This window comes from Sceloporus undulatus, chromosome 4, assembly GCF_019175285.1.
Source record: "Sceloporus undulatus isolate JIND9_A2432 ecotype Alabama chromosome 4, SceUnd_v1.1, whole genome shotgun sequence".
Taxonomy (NCBI): domain Eukaryota; kingdom Metazoa; phylum Chordata; class Lepidosauria; order Squamata; family Phrynosomatidae; genus Sceloporus; species Sceloporus undulatus.
The window spans coordinates 67,010,968-67,031,282 of NC_056525.1; the positions used below are offsets into that span (position 1 = coordinate 67,010,968).

At 43.3% G+C, this 20,315-nt stretch overlaps 1 protein-coding gene across 3 annotated transcripts in view; it reads left to right on the forward strand.

The window, feature by feature from the left end:
• C4H6orf89 (chromosome 4 C6orf89 homolog) overlaps positions 1 to 20,309 on the forward strand; it is a 37,420-nt gene extending 17,111 nt beyond the window's left edge. For all 3 annotated transcript variants that reach the window (XM_042465354.1, XM_042465352.1, XM_042465351.1), the window contains 5 exons: positions 13,096 to 13,247; positions 13,351 to 13,490; positions 15,426 to 15,552; positions 16,735 to 16,858; positions 18,227 to 20,309. In XM_042465354.1, coding sequence (XP_042321288.1) covers positions 13,096 to 13,247; positions 13,351 to 13,490; positions 15,426 to 15,552; positions 16,735 to 16,858; positions 18,227 to 18,312 — 629 coding nt within the window. In that variant the 3' untranslated portion in view covers positions 18,313 to 20,309. The remainder of the gene's footprint in view (positions 1 to 13,095; positions 13,248 to 13,350; positions 13,491 to 15,425; positions 15,553 to 16,734; positions 16,859 to 18,226) is intronic.
• Positions 20,310 to 20,315: the final 6 nt, after the last annotated feature.

Sequence of the window (20,315 nt, forward strand, 5' to 3'; positions counted from 1 at the left end):
ACTTGTTTCTCTTACATATGTAATGCCTTGACATAGCCAATACAGGCCTAATGACTTGTTTCTCTTACATATGTAATGCCTTGACATAGCCAATACAGGCCTAATGTGCATTGACCTTTGTTTCTTCTTGGAGCTTACTTGGAAAACCAGAAATGGAAATTGTGGGGAGATGGCAGGGTAAATTTCTGTGAAGAAATTCTTAAATACTTTCAGAGGTGTGTGTTTTAAAGTGGTGAGAAAAAAACTATACAGAAATTTTCATATGGCATATCAGTAATGTGCCTTGTCAGCAATATATTGCAGTTCATGCCTGAAGGAACAGAGTTGATAGCAGCAGGGTTCTTACATTTCAGAATCCTTGAATGGTGCCTCCAAGCCTTAATCACAGACTAGGGTGTGGTTGGCAAGTTCTGTTCATTTGGGAAAGTTTGGAGTAACAACCTCTCCCCCCACTCTACTGCCTAGTTTAGCCTGAGGTATGTTTGATTTCCAGCCAGCTTCCAGGGCTCTCTCAGATTAAATCCATAGGAATGCCTCACTTGGGTTTGCTGTAGAGCATGCAGAAAGATTCCCATCACATGTTTCTATGTTCTTTTTAGGCCCCACCAAACATCCTGGTGCCTCCAGAGGATGTTGTCCATTTACATCAGCCCAGCTGCATCATCTTTTCACCATGGTGAACTATAACCTGATGCCCTAGGGCTCTTGTTGCATTTTATGAAGTTGCCAAATGTGCTGAGTCTCATTGCAAACAGATTATTATTATAACTTGAGGTCTAATAGCCAACACATGTGTCGATATATATTTTTAAATGGCCGGGCTGGTTTTGTAAAAATGGGCAATAGAAGTTCTATTTAACATATGGCTTTATTTTGGCTATTGTTCAGTAGCTGAATTGTTTGCTTGCAATTTTTGACAGTGGACCAGCTCTGTCTTACTGTGGGGATCTGGAAAACAGCGAGCCCTTTCTTTGTTTAGCATTTAAAAGTATGTACTTTTTTTACCTGACTGCACACTATCAAATCTGTGTTCTTAAGGAGATGATTCCTCTGGAAAATTCCCCTCCTAAAATAATAATCATAATCATAATCATAATAATACTTATTTATTTATACCCTGCTCTTCAGCCAAGGCTATCAGAGCGGCTTACAATTTGTTAATTAGAAGTTAACATCAGGCATATTCACACGTCTAGGTCTCTTAAAGGAAATATTAATCTATATCTTATATAGATGAAACTATTAACATGTTCTTTGCAAATTCATTAGCAATGCAAAGTGGGCTTTTTGAAACAGGTTTTGAAAAGAGAATTGCTATGTTACTTTGTAGCCAAAGAAGTTGGAAGACGTCAAAATAGAACACACTTTATTATGAACAAGACAGAATGTGTATATGTATTCAGTAAACTACTATAAACCATCAGCTTTCATTTTGAGAGCAAACATTTTTAGCTTTTAAGGTTATGGAGAACAATTTGAAAAGCTGGTGCAATGATGATCACAAATGTTCAGACATCAGACCTTGATTTAAGAAATAGAACATTTTCAGCACTTAAATATCACAAGCCAACCTTAAATCACCCCAGCTGGATGGAATGATGGGAAATATGGTTCAGTGCAAACCAAATGTCATTTTATTGCATCTAGTATATGACCAGGCTGTCAGAAAAAGCAAAAAAGGAATAGAATATATAACTTCAAGGTGGTTTACATAATAGTGAAGTAGAAGTTGCATCAGAGCACTTGGGAGAAATAAATCACCAGGAATAGATGTCATACCAGTCAAACATATTCAATCTACAGAGACAGAATCTACTCTAGTTCTAACTAAAATCAACAAATATGGAAAATAAGACAAAAGCCCACAAAAATACTCAATATGCATTCTAGTCCCCAAGAAGGGGAACACCAGGGATTGCAGTAAGCAAAGGACCATTGGATTAATTTCTCATGGAAGAAAATTATACTCAAAATTCTACAGCAAAGACTTTTACCATATACAGTCCACCCACACCATACGCGGGCTTGCCTTATGCTGCATGCTGCTTTGAGCATACACATATGGCAAGCCTGGGGAGACAAAATGGTGCCCCTGTTGCATGCACCACACCACACGCAAGAGTGTGCAGTCATTATTTCAATGGGGCTTAGGCACACATGCTTTTTTCCCCTTACGTGGGTTGTGTGTGTGTGTGTGTGTGTGTGTGTGGATCCGGAAGGGATCCCCTGCATATGGGAAGAGCCCACTGTATGAAGGGGAAAATGCCAGATGTCCAAGCTGGGTTCAGGAAAGGAAGAAGCACTAGGGATGACATTGTAAACATATGTTGGATAATGGAGCATGACAAAGAATTTCAGAAGAAAATTAGCTTGTGCATTATAGACTATAGCAAAAGCTTTGATTGTATAGGTCATGGAAAACTATGGATCACTCTTAAAAAAATAGGTGTGCTGCAATGTTTGATTGTCCTGATGCATTCAAGAGGCTGCTGTCAGGACAGAAAAAATGAGAAACTGAATACAGTGGTGCCTCGGGTTACGAAATTAATTCGTTCCGTGGCACCGTTCGTAACCCGAAAAGCCTTCGTAAGCCGAATTGCCATAGGCGCTAATGGGGAAAAGCCGCGATTCCGTGCGAAAAAGCCGAAAAAAGCACCAAAAGTTTTTTCGTAACCCGAAAAAACATTCGTAACCCGGAACAATGTTTTCCTATGGGATTTTTTCGTATCCCGAAAATTTCGTAACCTGGGTATTTCGTATCCCGAGGTACCACTGTAGTTGATGAGGGGTCAGTATGGCTGTATTTTATCTGTTTAACTTGTATGCTGAACATATATGTAAAACAGGTTTAGACTCAGAGGAAGGACAAGTAAAAAACTGGAGGAAGAACCATGCATATTTAAGAAATGCAGATGTCATCATGCTACTAGCAGAAATTAGTAAAGAATGATTAGAATGATTACTGAAGAAAGTCAAGGAAGAAAGTGCAAAGGCAGGTTTACAGTTGAAGATTAAGAAAACAAAAATAATGACCACAGATTATTTATATAATGTTAAAGTAGGTGATGAAAGCATAGAAATCATTCAAAATTTTTCATACTTTGGTTCAATCATTAATCAGAATGAAGACTGTAGTCAAGATATTAGATGACTTGGACTTTGAAGGGCAGCTATGAAGCAACTAGATGAGATCCTGCAGTGTAAAGATATATCATTGAATACTAAAACCACAGCGGTCTGTGCCATTGTATTTCCAATTTCTTCATATGTTTGTGGAAGCTGGACGGTGAAGAAAGCTGATAGAGAGAAAATCAACTCATTTGAAATGGATTTGCTAGGGAAGAATTCAGCAGCTATCATGGATTGTTAAAAAGACCAGTAAATGGGTTCTAGAGAAAATCAAGCTTGAGCTTTCCCTAGAAGCCAAGATGGCTAAACTGAGATTGCTGTATTTTAGCCTTATCATTAAAGACATGACTTACTAAAAAAGACAATAATGCTTGATATGATAGAAGGCAGTAGGAAAAGAGTAATACCACATTGCAGATGGATAGACTCAACAAAGGAAGTATGCAAGACCTGAGCAGGGCAGTTAATGATAGGGTGTTTTTGCAAGGCTGAATACTAGCATGCTGAAATTTTCACTAGGGCAGTGTATACTTACATCTAAAAATCCTCATTCTTGTGCTGATATGTAGAAGTTTAATGCTCTACACACATTGTAATAAAAACAGTCCCACAGTTTACCACCCACTCTTTCTGAAAGCCTCCAATGTAAGGACGTTATCACACAGGGAGCTATGTGCGTCCATCCCAAAAATGGTTAAAGTGGTGGCATCCCAGAAAAGCAAGCCCACTTGCTAAAGGTTATCACACACAAGAACACAACAGGGGGTTAAAGATGTGGTACACATGGCGCTAAAGCTCCATGCTGGCGCCATACTAGGGTGAAGGGACCGCGCAGCAACTGCACGGTCCCTAGCCCTAGTATGGCGTGGTGCTGTAACAATGGCAGTACCCCGTATACATGAGTGCCGCCATTGTTATGTAAGCACCGTGTGGCATCCTCACGTTGCTGTGCAGCGCTTATGTAACCATGTGGTTAGGCAGCTGCAGCTTACCTGTGGAGGAGAAACAGGTGCTGGCAGACTGCCGTTTTTTGGCAGTCTGTACTGTCCCAAAGGCACATTAGTTAGAGTCAGATTTGAATTTGGGTATCAAAAGGAGACAAACAAATCCCCATTGCTCGCTTAGAAATACCTTTTCTGCGCATGTTCAAAACTGTCATTTTGAACAGTGCCCCCCCCCCACATGCTCCAGCGTGGGGAGGGGAAACCAGGGAGGGGGATCCTCTTTGCCCCAAAAGCCCCAGAAACTGTGTGAGAGGGAGGCAGAATGAGGCTGCCCTTTGCAAACTCCGTAAAACCATAGACACACACACACACATTCTAGAGAGAGAAAAAAGAGGGGCCTACCTGATTCCTCAGATCCTCCCCGATGCCCTCCTATTACAGGGCATGTCGTCCACATCTCCCTTCTGTCCAAGAGGACTTCCAAAGTGTCCTCTCTCTGTCTTCTCCCAGCAGCTGTGCCCTTAATTAGAGGAGGAAAAGCAGCCAGGGAACCTAAAGAGGAGAGTGTGTGTATATCCCTTTAAGGGAAGAAAGCATTCTCCTTTGGCACAGCAAGGCACCCTGGGAAACAAAGTCATCTGAGGCTTGCTTTCTACATGGCTGGCATGACGTGAAGAGAGTGAATTTGGAAGCAAAATGGACACGTAAATCCAGTAGTTTTGCAAATTTACTTATTTCCTGATTAACCTCACATTCTCCCTGGATTCTCTTCTGTTTGCATGCAGCGCCATGTGAAAAGCAGCTGCGAATTTGTCCCTAAACCCTGGATGACCCTGCATTGCCACTACTTTAATCTTCCAATTTTGTCCCGTGTGATAATGTCCTAAGGGAATAAAGAAGTTTGCAGAAGCTGTGGCCAAGCTAAAAATGGTAGGAAGCTTATATCTCAAATCCATGCATCAATCAGTCAGCCAGTCTTTCTTAAAAGATAATATAATAATAATAATATGTTTTATTTGTATACCGCTTTTCCTATGATCAAAGCGGTTTACAGCATACATATGCATATACAACAAAGCAAGTAACAAACAAAAACAAACAAAAACTCTGCTTCTCTCCCCTCAAGATGGTGGTCGGGGGGAGGGCTCTTCAACTTGGCAGGCAGAGGCCTGTTGTTTCTTGCCTGCTTCTCTCCCCTCAGGTGGTCAGGGGAGGGCTCTTCTTGGCAGGCAGAGGCCTGTTGTTGTTCTTCCTGCTTCTCTCCCCTCAAGATGGAGTTGGGGGGGAGGGCTCTTCAACTTGGCAGGCAGAGGCCTGTTGTTTCTTGCCTGCTTCTCTCCCCTCAAGATGGAGGTCGGGGGGAGGGCTCTTCAACTTGGCAGGCAGAGGCCTGTTGTTCTTGTCCTGCTTCTCTCCCCTCAAGATTGGTGGTCAGGGGGAGGGCTCTTCAACTGGCAGGCAGAGCCTGTTGTTTCTTGCCTGCTTCTCTCCCCTCAAGATGGAGGTCGGGGGAGGGCTCTTCAACTTGGCAGGCAGAGGCCTGTTGTTTCTTGCCTGCTTCCTCCCCTCAAGATGGTGGTCAGGGGAGGGCTCTTCTTCTTGGCAGGCAGAGGCTGTTTGTTTCTTGCCTGCTTCTCTCCCCCTCAAGATGGTGGTCGGGGAGGGCTCTTCAACTTGGCAGGCAGAGGCCTGTTGTTTCTTGCCTGCTTCTCTCCCCTCAAGATGGTGGTCGGGAGGGCTCTTCAACTTGGCAGGCAGAGGCCTGTTTGTTTCTTGCCTGCTTCTCTCCCCTCAAGATGGAGGTCGGGGGGGAGGGCTCTTCAACTTGGCAGGCAGAGGCCTGTGTTTGTTTCTGCCTGCTCTCTCCCCTCAAGATGGTGGTCGGGGGGAGGGCTCTTCAACTTGGCAGGCAGAGGCCTTTTTGTTTCTTGCCTGCTTCTCTCCCTCAAGATGGAGGTTGGGGGGGAGGGCTCTTCAACTTGGCAGGCAGAGGCCTGTTGTTTCTTGCCTGCTTCTCTCTCCCCTCAAGATGGAGGCGGGAGGGAGGGCTCTCAACTTGGCAGGCAGAGGCCTGTTGTTTTCTTGCCTGCTCTCCCCCAAGATGGAGGTCAGGGGAGGGCTCTTCAACTTGGCAGGCAGAGGCCTGTTGTTCTTGCCTGCTTCTCCCCTCAAGATGGAGGTCGGGGGAGGGCTCTTCAACTTGGCAGGCAGAGGCCGGTTGTTTCTTGCCTGCTCTCTCCCCTCAAGATGGTGGGTCGGGGGAGGGCTCTTCAACTTGGCAGGCAGAGGCCTGTTGTTTTTCTTCGCTTCTCTCCCCTCAAGATGGTGGTCAGGGGAGGCTCTTCTTCTTGGCAGGCAGAGGCCTGTTGTTTCTTGCCTGCTTCCTCTCCCCCTCAAGATGGAGGTCGGGGGGGAGGCTCTTCAACTTGGCAGGCAGAGGCCTGTTGTTTTCTTGCCTGCTTCCTCCCCTCAAGATGGAGGTCGGGGGGGAGGGCTCTTCAACTTGGCAGGCAGAGCCTGTTGTTTCTTCCTGCTTCTCTCTCCCCTCAAGATGGAGGTCGGGGAGGGCTCTTCAACTTGGCAGGCACAGAGGCCGTGTTTTTCTGCCTGCTTCTTCCCCTCAGGATGGAGTCGGGGGGAGGGCTCTTCAACTTGGCAGGCAGAGGCCTGTTGTTTCTTGCCTGCTTCTCTCCCCTCAAGATGGAGGTCGGGGGGGGGCTCTCAACTTGGCAGGCAGAAGCCTGTTGTTTCTTGCCTGCCTTCCTCCCCTCAAGATGGAGGGTCGGGGAGGGCTCTCCAACTTGGCAGGCAGAGGCCTGTTGTTTCTTGCCTGCTTTCTCCCCTCAAGATGGTGGTCAGGGGAGGGCTCTTCTTCTTGGCAGGCAGAGGCCTGTTTTCTTGCCTGCTTCTCTCCCCCAAGATGGAGGTCGGGGGAGGGCTCTTCAACTTGGCAGGCAGAGGCCTGTTGTTTCTTGCCTGCTTCTCTCCCCTCAAGATGGAGGTCGGGGGGAGGGCTCTTCACTTGGCAGGCAGAGGCCTGTTGTTCTTGCCTGCTTCCTCTCCCCTCAAGATGGAGGTCGGGGGAGGGCTCTTCAACTTGGCAGGCAGAGGCCTGTGTTTCTGTGCCTGCTTCTCTCCCTCAAGATGGGGGGAGGGAGGGCTCTTCTTCTTGGCAGGCAGAGGCTGTTTGTTTTCTTTGCCTGCTCTCTCCCCTCAAGATGGAGGTCGGGGGGGCTCTCAACTTGGCAGGCAGAGGCCTGTTGTTTCTTGCCTGCTTCTCTCCCCTCAAGATGGTGGTCGGGGGAGGGCTCTTCAACTTGGCAGGCAGAGGCCTGTTGTTTCTAGCCTGCTTCTCTCCCCCTCAAGATGGTGGTCAGGGGAGGGCTCTCTTCTTGGCAGGCAGAGGCCTGTTTTGTTCTTGCCTGCTTCCTCCCCTCAAGATGGTGGTCAGGGGAGGGCTCTTCTTCTTGACAGGCAGAGGCCTGTTGTTTCTTGCCTGCTTCCTCTCCCTCAAGATGGAGGTCGGGGGAGGGGCTCTTCAACTTGGCAGGCAGAGGCCTGTTGTTTTCTTTGCCTGCTCTCCCCCTCAAGATGGAGGTCGGGGGAGGGCTCTGAAGAACTGATACCAGCCATATAGGTGTGTTTTAATATAGGTGATGTGCTGATGCAAACTTGTGCTTTGGCTGTGGCTTATTTAATAGGGTGTGCATTGTATGGCCTGCAGGATTCCTAAGTGCAACCCTAGTAGTCATCTAAAATCCCCAGACCCCTGAAGACTGTCCCAAAGTTGTCTGAAAATATGGCGTTTTGCTTCCCCCTAGAGACTCTCCCAGCTGAAAATTGATTAAAATAGTGGATGGATGTGATGTTGCATCACTTTGGGAACACCAAAATATGCTGTTACATCCTGCTGTCCACCACTGGTTTAAATGTCTAAAAGAAGGTAGACACTAGATTTCTATTTCTGCATAATTCTGGATCATGATTTAGTTTTTATGAGAGAGAAGTGTTTTTTGGTTGTTGTTCAGGCATTTCCCCCTTAGAAAAATTACTCTTTGCATAAGGATGTTATATTTCACTCTCAGAGTGTTTCTAGTGGCTTGTAAATCAGGGCTCAAGAGAAATTTATGATTGCATGAGGCTAGCAGTTGTGTAAACATTAAATATACAGTGCGTAGTAGATGGCTGTCTTCTGAACTGGAGCATCTCAGCCAGCAGAGAGACATTCTTCTTTCTTGGAGTGATATTGATTGCTGCAGAACATATTCTAATTATCTACTGCTGTTTTGTAAGTTTTCTAGATACTCTGTTTATTCTTTAAAGAATCTTAATATTTTGTTGAGTGTTTATAATTGCATAAATCCAGAAGAGGTAGACACATCCCCGTTCAAGTAAATAATATGATATAGGATAGTCCAGTAAAGCTACAATGCTTACAGCTAGTCATTCCAAGAAACAGTGCAGGCTATTGCCAAAGCTATGCAGAGCAGATGCATATTAAAAGTTGGATACTGAACATCTGAACCGACCTATGGAAAATTTGTGAGCTGGGGTTGATGGTGCTGAGCTTACCAACCTCGTAAAGTACAAGAAGATTCTTAAATATGCTGTTACTTCACCTAATTTGTTTAAAGTAAAGCTAATCTGTTACATAACATTTTTATATAACCAGAGAACACCTGTGCAGTGAGGATATTGAGCTAAGATTTATCAATTCAGTTTCCACTTCTGATTTGTCTGCATATTCTGTATAAATCTGAGTCAATTTCCTCAATGTTCCAATATGTATGGAACCTTTATGGATTGGATATGGTCAGTAGGATTTTTCAATACAGTTCCCCCCCCCCCCCCGTTTGAGGGGACTTCAGATCTGCGATCCTCACCTATGGGCTTAAATATGGGTGAGTTTCCATATTTGGGGGGGGGGGGGGGGACAGATTCCAGCAAAAACGAAGGACTGACTGTATTTTCTTTTGAAACACAGGCACTTCTGTCATATTTTAAATTGCTTTTGAAACTCTGTTTGATTTTGAAAGTAACTGGAATGTGACAAAAATTCTGTACAGAATCCCACTCTTACTTTCCTGAGCCAAGTAGTACAACCTCCAATGTGAAATAGCATTGAATAAATAATAAACATGAACATCAGCCAAAAACAAAACCCAGTCTGGAAATGCGAAATGTAGGGAGTGCAGGATGACCTTTATGCTTCCATGTTTCAAAGATACCGTGGAAACAAAACATCATTGAAAAATCAACAAAGAGGCCAAATGTGTTAGGATAAAAGGAAATGGACAGTCCTCATGCAAGACTCAAGAAGGTTCTGTTCGGGATACATAAATGTTCTGTGGTTCTCACCAGAAGAACACAAAACCATCAAAGGCCTAAGTGGGAGAGCAGAACAGTATGGGAGAAGGTCCTTGGAATCAGAAGGGGTAGAAAATAGATTGGTATCTACTGGTAGATTTCTAGATGAAGTAGATTGGCAAGCATTTCTGATTCCCAGCTGTTTACCAAGGGTAACTGCAAAATAATTCATCTGCACCTTTATACTGCTGAAATAAAGATTTTTAACCTCTTGGTGAGTTAGGCAGATTTTGCACCCGACAGGCCTTCACAAGCTGGATGATGTCAGGGGACATGTCCATGTCCTTGACGTATAGTCCCCAGTCAAAATGCTGAGTGGAACTGCCCTCATCTCAATTGTGTCTTCTGTGTACATGAAATTTGGCATGTTCCCCATGTACATGTTTGTGAAATTAGCCTCTAGTCTAGACCCACTTCTAGTTTCAGGCTTTAAAGGTTACACTAACTTGAATAGGGCTTGGAAAGACATTAGAACAGTGAATGCGAACCTTTTCCCGTTCGCATGCTGGAGGTGGGGCTTCTACCCCCAGGATGGGAGCTGAGTGCCGGGGGCGGGGCTTCCACCATCCAGGGGCGGGGCTTCCACCCTCTGGGGGTGTGGCTTCTGCCCCCTTTTCAGAGGGTCCCTTCTGGGGCCGTCAGAGGCCAGCAAAAGGACCGGGGAGGACGGTGGGCCGTCCTCTGGCTTTTGCCGGCCCCTGAGGGTCCCTTCTGGGGCCGTCAGAGGCCGGCAAAAGGGGCGTGGAGGACGGCGGGCCGTCCTCCGGCTTTTGCCGGACCCAGAGGGTCCCTTTAGGGGCCGTCAGAGGCTGGCAGAAGGGCTGTGGAGGACGGCAGGCCGTCCTCCGGCTTTTGCCGGCCCCCGAGGGTCCCTTCTGGGGCCGTCAGAGGCCAGCAAAAGAAGTGAAAGGCAGGAGGAGGAGGCTGGGCACGTGTCCCAGCTGCCTTCTCCTCGGCCCTTCGCTCCCCACGAAAGGGCTCCATGGAGCCCTTTTGCGCACAGCGAAGAGAAGGAGAGAAGGAGGAGACAGACGCGCCCGCCTTTGTCTCCTCCTTCCAGGCGCCATTTTCTGGCTTCCCGCTGTCTCAGAGACAGCGGGAGGCCCGAAAATGGCAGGGAGGAGGCGGAACGGGCACGTGCCCGTTCCGCCTTCTCCCTTGTCCCATGCCCGGCAAACTGGCGTCGCGTGCCACCTGTGGCATGCGTGCCATAGGTTCGCCATCACGGCATTAGAAGCTGATGATGGCGGCATGGCATCTGAATCCTATGCTTCAAAAACATATACACTGCAGTCAGACCTGTAGCTATGGTATTTTGTATCTATTGGCATTTCCAAAGAGTCTTCAGAGGCATCCATCTGTAGAATTTATTGTATTTACCCAACTGGAATATGTCCAAGGCTTTTGGGATGCTAGCTTGGTCTATGTGCAGCATAGGATATAAGTGTTCAGTTCAATGTTCTCTGGATCTAAGGTGCTGTGTCTTACACTTATGATTCCTTAGACTCCCTGAGATAATATTAGCATCTATGATGTCTCAATTTGATGTTGTTGGATAAATTACTGAAAATAATCAAATAGTAAACTTTAATTAAAAATTGTCTGTGTGAGCATATATATGTCTGTCTCACAGAACTGCCTGTTAATTTATATAGGAAAAAAAGATTGAGTAATAATGATATAGTGTTCCCTATTATAAATGCTGGAGTTCAAGACTGGGTAACAGGCTGGCTCTTGTGTGAAACACTTTTCATGCAGGTTACTGATTTTCTGATATGCAAAAGAACACCCTTAACAATACACCTGAAACTATTTTTTAAAAAGCCCAGTTGAGATACTACAGGAGTAGTTGAGTGAAATAATCAGGACAAGCAAAAGCTTTCCAAATCATCTGGGTGAGACTCAGTGCCCCAAATCAGATGAAATAAAATAAAATTTAAAAAATTGTCCTATTTGGCAGATGTAATGGCAAGACCGTTAAGTGCTTTCTTGTCTTATTGTGCTAACTGGGTGAATCTGCAAAAATGACTTACAGAGATTTAGTCTCAGAAGCATTTTAATGGACTTCATTTCCCATGAGTTACTATTATTAGGGTGTCTTCCTAGAAAACAACACCTTTGGGGCTGAACAGACAGGCCAAAATAAAGCTGCTTCAGGTCACTTTGGAGGTATGCTGTTTAAATGACACATGCATCTTAAGAGGCCAGAAGCTGTGCTAAAGCTGCTCTCCAGTCCTTAGGACTCGTGGGTGGCTTTGGTGTGGCTTCCAGCCTCTTAGGACACATGCATCATTTAAACAACATACTTCCAAAGTGATCCGAAGCAGGTTTATTTTGGCCTGTCTGTTCGGGTTCTTTATTTCCTATTACTGGCAAACATTCTTTTTTAACTCTTTCTCCCTGCATTGGATTTGTATTGACTGAGGAGAGGGATTTTTTATCTTTTTGTCTGTGAATAGGGATGAGTAGTGTAGCTGCTGATAACTAAAATATGGAGTATTTTTGCTTTAGTACATGTCCATGCATGCTTAAGAGGCATACAGTGTTATGATCAAGTATCCATTGAGAAAGGTTCTGATGCAAGTTTTCCAATAACAAACAGGTCATATTATGGTCTTTCTGATACATATCACAATGATAGCACAAGCAAAGGACATCATTCCAGGTCAGATTAATAAGACAAAAAGAATTTACCACTGTGCTTTGTTTTGCCTCTAGAGAATTTCTTTCTGAAAATTGTAATAGTACCAAAATCTCATCTTCATTTTTTTCCTCTTAAGACAGAACACTAGTTACCTGTCTTTTTGCAAAAAGTAAAAGAAAGATGTAGATGGGAAACAAACTGCCTCATTAGTTTGATGAAGAGAATTATTTTTATTCAGTCACTCAATTCATATTGCTTCTTTAATAAAAAAAAAATTGAACCAGTATTGTTGCAGCGTCTGGAAGCCAGCTTTGGGCTACGGCAGGACAGGAAAAGCCGCCCTTACCCTGGCTGAAAAAGGAGTGGATCTTTTCCTCACCTTTTTCAGCTGGGGAAAAGGCAGATTGGGGCCACAGTGTGTGTTTGCTGCGGTTCCAATCTGTCTTTGGATGGGGCGGCTTGAGGCCACCTCTTCCACCAGTCTGTTTGGCCCCTAAACCTCCTTAATCCAAAAGAGTAGAATTCAAAAGAGAGTTCTGGAAGTATTGTCATTTGCTTTCACTGGGCCAGACAATTCTTGTCACTTCTTGTTTCTATTAAAACTGTTGAAAACAGAACTCCTGGTCCTTAAATGTGATTTTGCATATGCCTTAAACACTCATGTTTGCATTTGTTTAGCAAAATTGTCAATTTCCTTAGTCACTTGTTGAATATTGTTAAGCTGCTGAAAGATCCCAAAGTAGCATGACATGTAGCCACTGCCATCAGGAGTGTTGTATTCTGGTGTGCCCTCATTCTGGGTTTGTGAGATGGTCTACTTGGGAATTTTTAGACAGAGTGACATAACATATGTTACCCCTAAAGATTCCTGTCCAGTGAATTAGCTTAGTAAGTATTGGTGATCTCATCTACAACAGGGTTAGCAAAGACAACTTTAATGTTTGGAATGTATTGTTTGGTTAAGTGAGATCTTGGAGTTCATGAACCTCTTATATTCTTTTTTCCCCGAAGAGTGTCAAGATTGGTTGGGCTTAGGCTGTAGACAGAATACATCTCTGCCTGCCAACTGCTCCTGCTGCTGTTCCATGAAGAACCTTGTGGCAGTGGCTGACCTAGAGCAACTATCAGAAAAGCTTCTGCAACCTCAGCTACTTTTGATCAAGGTAACCTCACAGTGTCAAATATCTGACAGAATACAGCAAGCTCCTTGGGCGTCTGAGAAGACCGTTCTAAAAATACCATTTGATTTTCTCCCTTTCTCATAAGACAGGGCAATATCGGTCTTATGCGGAAATGAAATATTTCCAGCATCTATATCCTGAATTGACAGATTTTGTGGTACAAGAGGATTCATCTGAGATATGGAGCAACCATCCAAGGCAGAGACTGGCATTTCAGATGTTCAAGTGAGTTTGAACTTTTTACTGAAATTGTATCCCATCTCCTTCCAGAACTGACCCAACTGAAGTATACATCTTCCAAAAGCCTTGACGATGATGAGGAATAACACTAGAAAGGGTGATATGACTGTCCCTGATGCCTTCATAGTTTCTCTTTGTACTGCTACTTGGCCAAATCAAAAATTGCCCCAGTCAAGTTTGTATTGTAGTATTATGTTACCATCTTGGAACAGGTTTCTGAGGCTAGAATTCTGGTCACTACAGAATTCATGCTGGTATAGCTTCACATTGTGCTATTGTATATAGTGTTTGTGGAAGAAAGTGTCCAGTGTCCCCCAGTGTCTCCCTGTGTAACAGCTGACCTCTGCATGCAGCCTCAGCTAGAAGGTGCAAGGTACATCCTCACAACAAATGATTTGCTGAGAGGAAGGGGGGGGGGGCTTTTGGGCACTGTCTGACAGCAGGTGCACAGTTATGATCCAGGCACAGGAGTTATCCTTTTGGAGCTTCAGTGGGTATATTGGGTGTCCAGGAGGGAGCCGACTCTTCTGTGAAAGCCTCTCTGTGCTCTGTAGAGGATGCTACATGTTTTCATGCTACAATGGCAACTTGCATGTTGTAGCTTAGAGAACTCTGTAAAATTTATAATTTACCAATTGTGGAGCAGGCCCCTGGCCAACTGGGCAGGAGTGGAGGACAAAGTTCAATCCACACTGTGCATACTGGAGGGTTGCAGAAATCTCTAGGCTGCAGTATACATTTGATGTCATGTTTACATGCCACTACTAGAGAACTTTGTGAAGACATACTGGAATCCCCTTTTTGGCCAGAATTTGAGTCTGAATGAAGACAGTGGGACAAGTAAGTATGTGTAGGATTTTGCTTCTGGTGGCACAAGTGCCAGAATCTTTCAGGAAATATTTGAAATAAAATGGCCATATCTCTTGCTATGAAATTCTAACATGATATTTTTCCTAATTTGCACTTATTTTATAGTCCATAGTGTATGATTTCTCTAGTCAAAAGATTTGTTGGTCAGAACATGGTTCTTCCCCTTCCCCTTCCCCTTTCTCTGTGTATGCAGTAAAACTGTATTCAACACCATGGGTTTTTTCACTACAATCTTGTTTACGCAGCAGTACTTGATTTCAACACAGCAGCCTTTCTTCACACTCCCCTCCCCAACATTAATCAGTCAGCATTTCTGTAAGCCCTCCCTGCATCAATACCTTCCTTAGGAATGGTCTGGAAGAGAGAATGCGATTGTGTCCATGAATGTGCTGTACGAACATGCTCTCTTTGAGCCATTCCTTTTTGTGGAATACAGTGTTCTGTATCCCTGAGTGCTGTTCTTATTTTATGAACTTGTGATGGACAGTTTGGGTGCAGGATATTTAAGTATGAATCATGACAAGTCCCCACAGTGGGATTTCTAAAATGTATCCCTGCCCTCTCGTTTCCTGGAATGGTAAATAGGCTGATTCCCAATTCTTTCCCATGTGGTTTTAGTTAATGTTGGACTAGGTGACGCCTTCCTTTATTTCCCTTCTTCAGCATTTCATTTGCTGATGAACTTGACATTCTTTTTTTTTTCAAAGAGTGTCTTAAATATATGTGACTATTACATCTTGGTTCCCTGACAATAATGCTTTTGGGGTAGAAGAGACATGATCTGAATTTAGCCCAGGGAGGTCTAATCACTAATCCAAGCTCTGACAAAACTATACCCAGTACATTGAGTTTTAAAATTAATTTGTTTTTTCACTCTTCATTTCAATCTGTCTATTTCTTTCTTTTAAAAAAAATGTTACTTATACAAAATAAAATTAATGATAATTTCTCAGAATCACAGGTAGGAATATCCTCTGAAGTGGTTAAAAATAGACTTGGCAGTGATGTCATTTGTATGATGTTAAGTTTGTGGTCTAAACTGTTCTGTAGGCAAAACCATCTGAATAAAACCCAGATTCTGCAAGACATGTTCCCCATCTTCTCGTCACTGCTGTATCCAAAGGCTATTTCTCTTGAAAACTGTTTCCTCATCCGCCACCCGCGGCTTCAGGACAAGGCAAGTAGTTTAATATTTATGGAAATACTTGAACAATACTTCCCCCAAAACTCAAAAGAGTTTATGTCAAGGTGAAATTTAGATCAAAAACAAAAGCAAAATGAAGTAATAGGATCTGGCAGCTGCTTCAGAAAATCAACAGAATGGTAGCTCTCCTACAGTTTGGGGGCTTTTAACTTTAAAAACCCTGGTATCTTGTTGTTGCCATCCAAATCAGTCAAATGCAGACAATAGGGACTACTGGCTGGGTCTCAGTGGCAGGAGTCTACACATTCGGCTGGCTTTTCTAGTTGAGTTAAAAATTGTAGCTGTCAGATCTCTTCCTCTACGGATAAGCATACCCAAAGTGGTTTCCTAAGATAAGTGATAGTTGGAGTAGAAGTTGATTGAGTGCTACTGTAGGAAGTACCTCAAATTCTATAAGCAGCAAAACACACACACCGCTTGGCCTTTCCTTTGCAGCTTGCACTCTTGGATTGCTGTTGTGGGGGGACATTGTCAAACAAATATTTAGTCATGTTTGCCTGCAAGCAAAGGTGAGCATAAGTACTAGGTCCCTGTAAGTTCTACTTCCTGTCTCATACCCAGGCTGTTCGTGAGTGCTAGGTCTACCAAGAGGCCTTTTTTCTATAGTTGTCGGTCTGATTCATGCAGCTGTTTCAGTGGATCTTATGCTTGGTGGTTCTAGCATCTCAAATTAATGGTTGGGATGATTACTGCCTGTGTGTGTACTTCTCTTCACAGATAGAGGCAACCACTGGGAGAAATTATTAAGTGTAAATACACAGTGCAGAAGTGGCATCAAGCATGGCTTGTTTTAAAGGGACAAGCCGCTTTGCTATGTTGTCTGTTCTATTCTGTTCTGGCTAGGTTTTTGATAGTATATAACAGCACTGTAGTAAACAGTTCTTCTACATCTTTGATTCCTCTGCTGAAAGGGTATGAAAAAATAATCTTGTAGCAGAGATTGTCAGGAGGACTAACCAGTTTGGTTAGTCTTAAAGATTCCACAAGACTATTTTTCCTTCCCCATTCCCACCCCCAAAACAGACTAAAATTGTGATCTCTTTAAAATTTGGTTGTTCTATGCTGTTCATTGTTATATGAAAGTGCTGTTTTATTTTCTTCTGACTGGAAGCTCTGATCAGGATAATTGAAGTTTCCTCCTTTTATATTTCGCAGACCTACAGGCTGCAGAGTGTCTTTGTGGTTGGGAGTGGCCAACTTACCTTGAATGTTATCCCTTCTTCATTGTGTAGAGAACATTGTGAAGCTCTGGTGGTGGAATTGGAAGCTGGGGATATTGGTGAGTATTGATACTGCAGCTTCAGCTGATGCTGCGTTGCAGCAGATGGGCCCCTGTAGCATTTTGTGTTGTTCAGTGCTATAAATTGTTTCTGATGTGCTGGAAGATGGCAATGCATGACTTACAGCTGATTATATATTTTTTTCCTTCTCCCCAAATGTTCTAAATATTATTATGCAATAAAGGAGAAAATGTTTTCAACACTCTTTCTATAGGAGAAAATGCATACACTCTGTGTACACAAAATGTGCTGTTCTTGATTGGTTCTTCCTTACCCTGGAAGGATGCCTTGCAATTGTGAGAAGTTCTGTGCTTAATGCACTGCAGGCCAAGAACAACTGAACATACCTATGGTACATCTATCTTGATGGATCATGTTTAGCTACATTTCAAAGAAAACAATGTAGAATGGGGAGAGGGAATAAAGAAGGGGCTTATATAAATGTTATGTCAGTCTGATTTAGCAAGAATGAGAGAGTTTTATTGCACTTTAAAGATTAACAGATACCTTAATGTTTAACAGATATCTCTGTTTTAGGTCAGAAGTGGGGAAATGTGGTCTGTGGACTACATGCACCCTTTGGAGGATATGTTTTCCAGCCCTAGAACCCTCCTGAGACCCATGGAGCCCTCAGACTCTCCCAAATATGTTGGCCAAAAAGTTGGTCAAAAATCATTTAAAAACATAATCAGACCACTGCAAAAATATGACAGTTTGACACCCCAGGCCAGTACTACTCCAAATTTGCCAACCAAACAAAAACAAAAATAATCAAAACTGGAAATCAGCCATATTTTGACTGATTTCTGGAAATATCTTATCACTTCTGGTCATTCCCAGAGGAGCTGTGTGTTTCCCCATGTTTCTGACAGTTGCCCACCTCTGTTTTAGGTCAGGATCCTATTTCTTTGACTCAGTCTGATATTGCAAATATTAGCCTATACTGTAATGGAATATATTCCTTGGTTTTGTAAGATACTGTACTATGTGAAGTTTCAGTGTTTTGAAAAAAGAAAGGAACTACAAAGTATAACTTAAGCCATTACTAGGTTTAGGTTCCCCTGTTACCTCTGTTTGGGGGCAAGAAAAATGTATAGAATAGTTCACTTCAGTATTACGCAGAGTACAAGCAGGGTGTTATTGTAGCATTTAAGGATTTGCTGTTTCTAATTTGACTGCCATTCGGTGGAAAGGAAAGAAGTGCCTTGGGGCATCATTAGATCTAACAGCAAAAATAAATTCAGAAAGATCAGTTTAATTCATGGAGAAAAGAGCTTATAAAGAACATTGTCTTTAAAAGGAATGGTAATGCAAAACAGACTTTTCCATTATTTTTTCCTCCCTCCCCCCCTCCATCACCCTGAAAGGTTTTGCAAATGTGGATTATTGGACAACAAGCTTCAACTGCAAGGGATCAGAACCCACTGTAGTTTGTGATGGATCTGCCAGTTAAAAGTTGTGATAAACAAGACCATTGAAGTACATACAAACTCAGGATCACAGAAGAGGAAGCAAGAGTGCAGAAGAGAGGATGATGCTTTAGCCACAATTTCCAGGAACGTGTTTGCTCCTGTTCTTTGCAACTGCAGTGACGGAAGGTCTGCACTTTCAAAAGGCATATTCTGGCCTCCTATGTTCCTTTGGCCTTTCCCTCAAATGTTTGATAGAGCTTTGGGAATGCTTTCTCTCTTATATTCTATAGGTTTGTCTTTAAAACCAGGTGAAAGGGTTTTGACATGGGGAGAGATCTGTACTACATTCTTTGTGATACATGCTGTCTTTTGACACTGAAGAGGAAACCTTACAGTTCTCACTAAACACTTATTTCCACACATCTTGGAGAGGTAACATTATTAGCACTGATGGGTCTGTTTCTGCATCCCTTTTGCATAATAATTAAACTTCTGAAATGCCATTTGTAATCCAGGGATACAACTGTCCCCTGAACAAATGTATGCTCAGGTTCTGGTTCTGTGTTACAGAACAACTTTATCCACAGTTGTATTTTTCCCACTTGCCTTGTTGTGATGATACTCATACGTTATCACAATTTTCAGGCATTCTTCTCACTAAAACAAACAAACAAACAAAACAAAAACAAGCACTGTATCTTTGCTAACCCAAACACTGATGTGTCTTTATGTAATCCTTCGAATGTGTGTGGTTTAGGTAGAGTTTGTATAGCTGACAAGGAACACTGCACATTTTTTCTCCATTTTTCTTCAATAATATTGGAATGCATATTTTTGTTGCTTCCATGCTCTGTGTCAGTTTAATGCCAAGTCCAAGATTGTTTGAAAGTGACTAATAATTGCATCAAGCAGCCAATTTTGCTAGAGGTTGACTTTTTCTTTTCTCCCGCTCCTCTCGCTAAGAACATCCTGAGCACTATTCTGTTATAAATTAGGCCTTTTTGTGGTGTCTGAGCTAGGCACCTCAAGCTAACCAGTCACTTCGGTCTTCTCTGATTTTGTCCACCTGAGCCTGGGAAACTATACATTGAAAGTTTTCCATACAAATTTTGCTTGTTATTCTGTCCAACTGATGGGTGGATGCTTTGTAGGCAGAATTAGAGTAAGGACATTCCTAAATATCTCTGCTGTCAATATGGTTGCCCCTCTCCTCTTTCTCTGTGTTTTGATAATGTTTTCACCATCGAGGTCTTAAAATGCATGTTTATTCTCAAGCATCTTCCAGGTTTTATGCATTTCCTCCTGTTGCTCATGGGCTCAGCTGGCCAGTGTCTTTAGAGAGGATCAGTTTCAAGCATCAGTTTCTCTCCAGTTCTAATGGTGCTTCCCAGGAGTGGATATTTAGGGTCCTGCTGGGTTAAGATAACTTGCAGATGTGTCAGGCTGAAGTTGGAGCACAACAGTCAAGGCTGAAGCATACATTTTAAGATGTTTTGTATGCTTTGGGGGATTCTTTTGTTTTCAAACAAGTTGACTTTGCTTTTACAAACAAGAAGCAATTTTTTTCATTTGTAAATGTAGGTCATTTTCAAAAAAGGGATGAAAATGCTGTATTTTTCATCTGTAGAAAATTAGGTTGGATCTATAATGAATGGTCTTATAGTAGCCATTAATGATCCCTGTCCAAATCAGATTCCCCATTCTCTTGGGTAGTGTTCAGATAGACAATGGTCGCCCCATCCTGGCTCCTATTTATATAATACAATCAGCCCTCCACATGTGCTGGTTTAACAACCATGGATCTGGTTATTCATGAGTTTGCCATTGCCTTGCCCCACCCACTTTCCAGGATGTTGGTTCAGCTTCCTTGGCCCATACAGATAAGAGTGTAAACTGAATTAAGCCTCCCCAAACTGTTGCTCTTTCTGTGTTCCTACCTCTGTGGGTTGAAGAGCACAAGGAGTGCATGCCTGGGAAGTGGCCACCCCTGCTCCTCTCCTGAGGCAGCCTTGGGCTTAAGAAAGTGTGATGGCAGTGGTGGCAC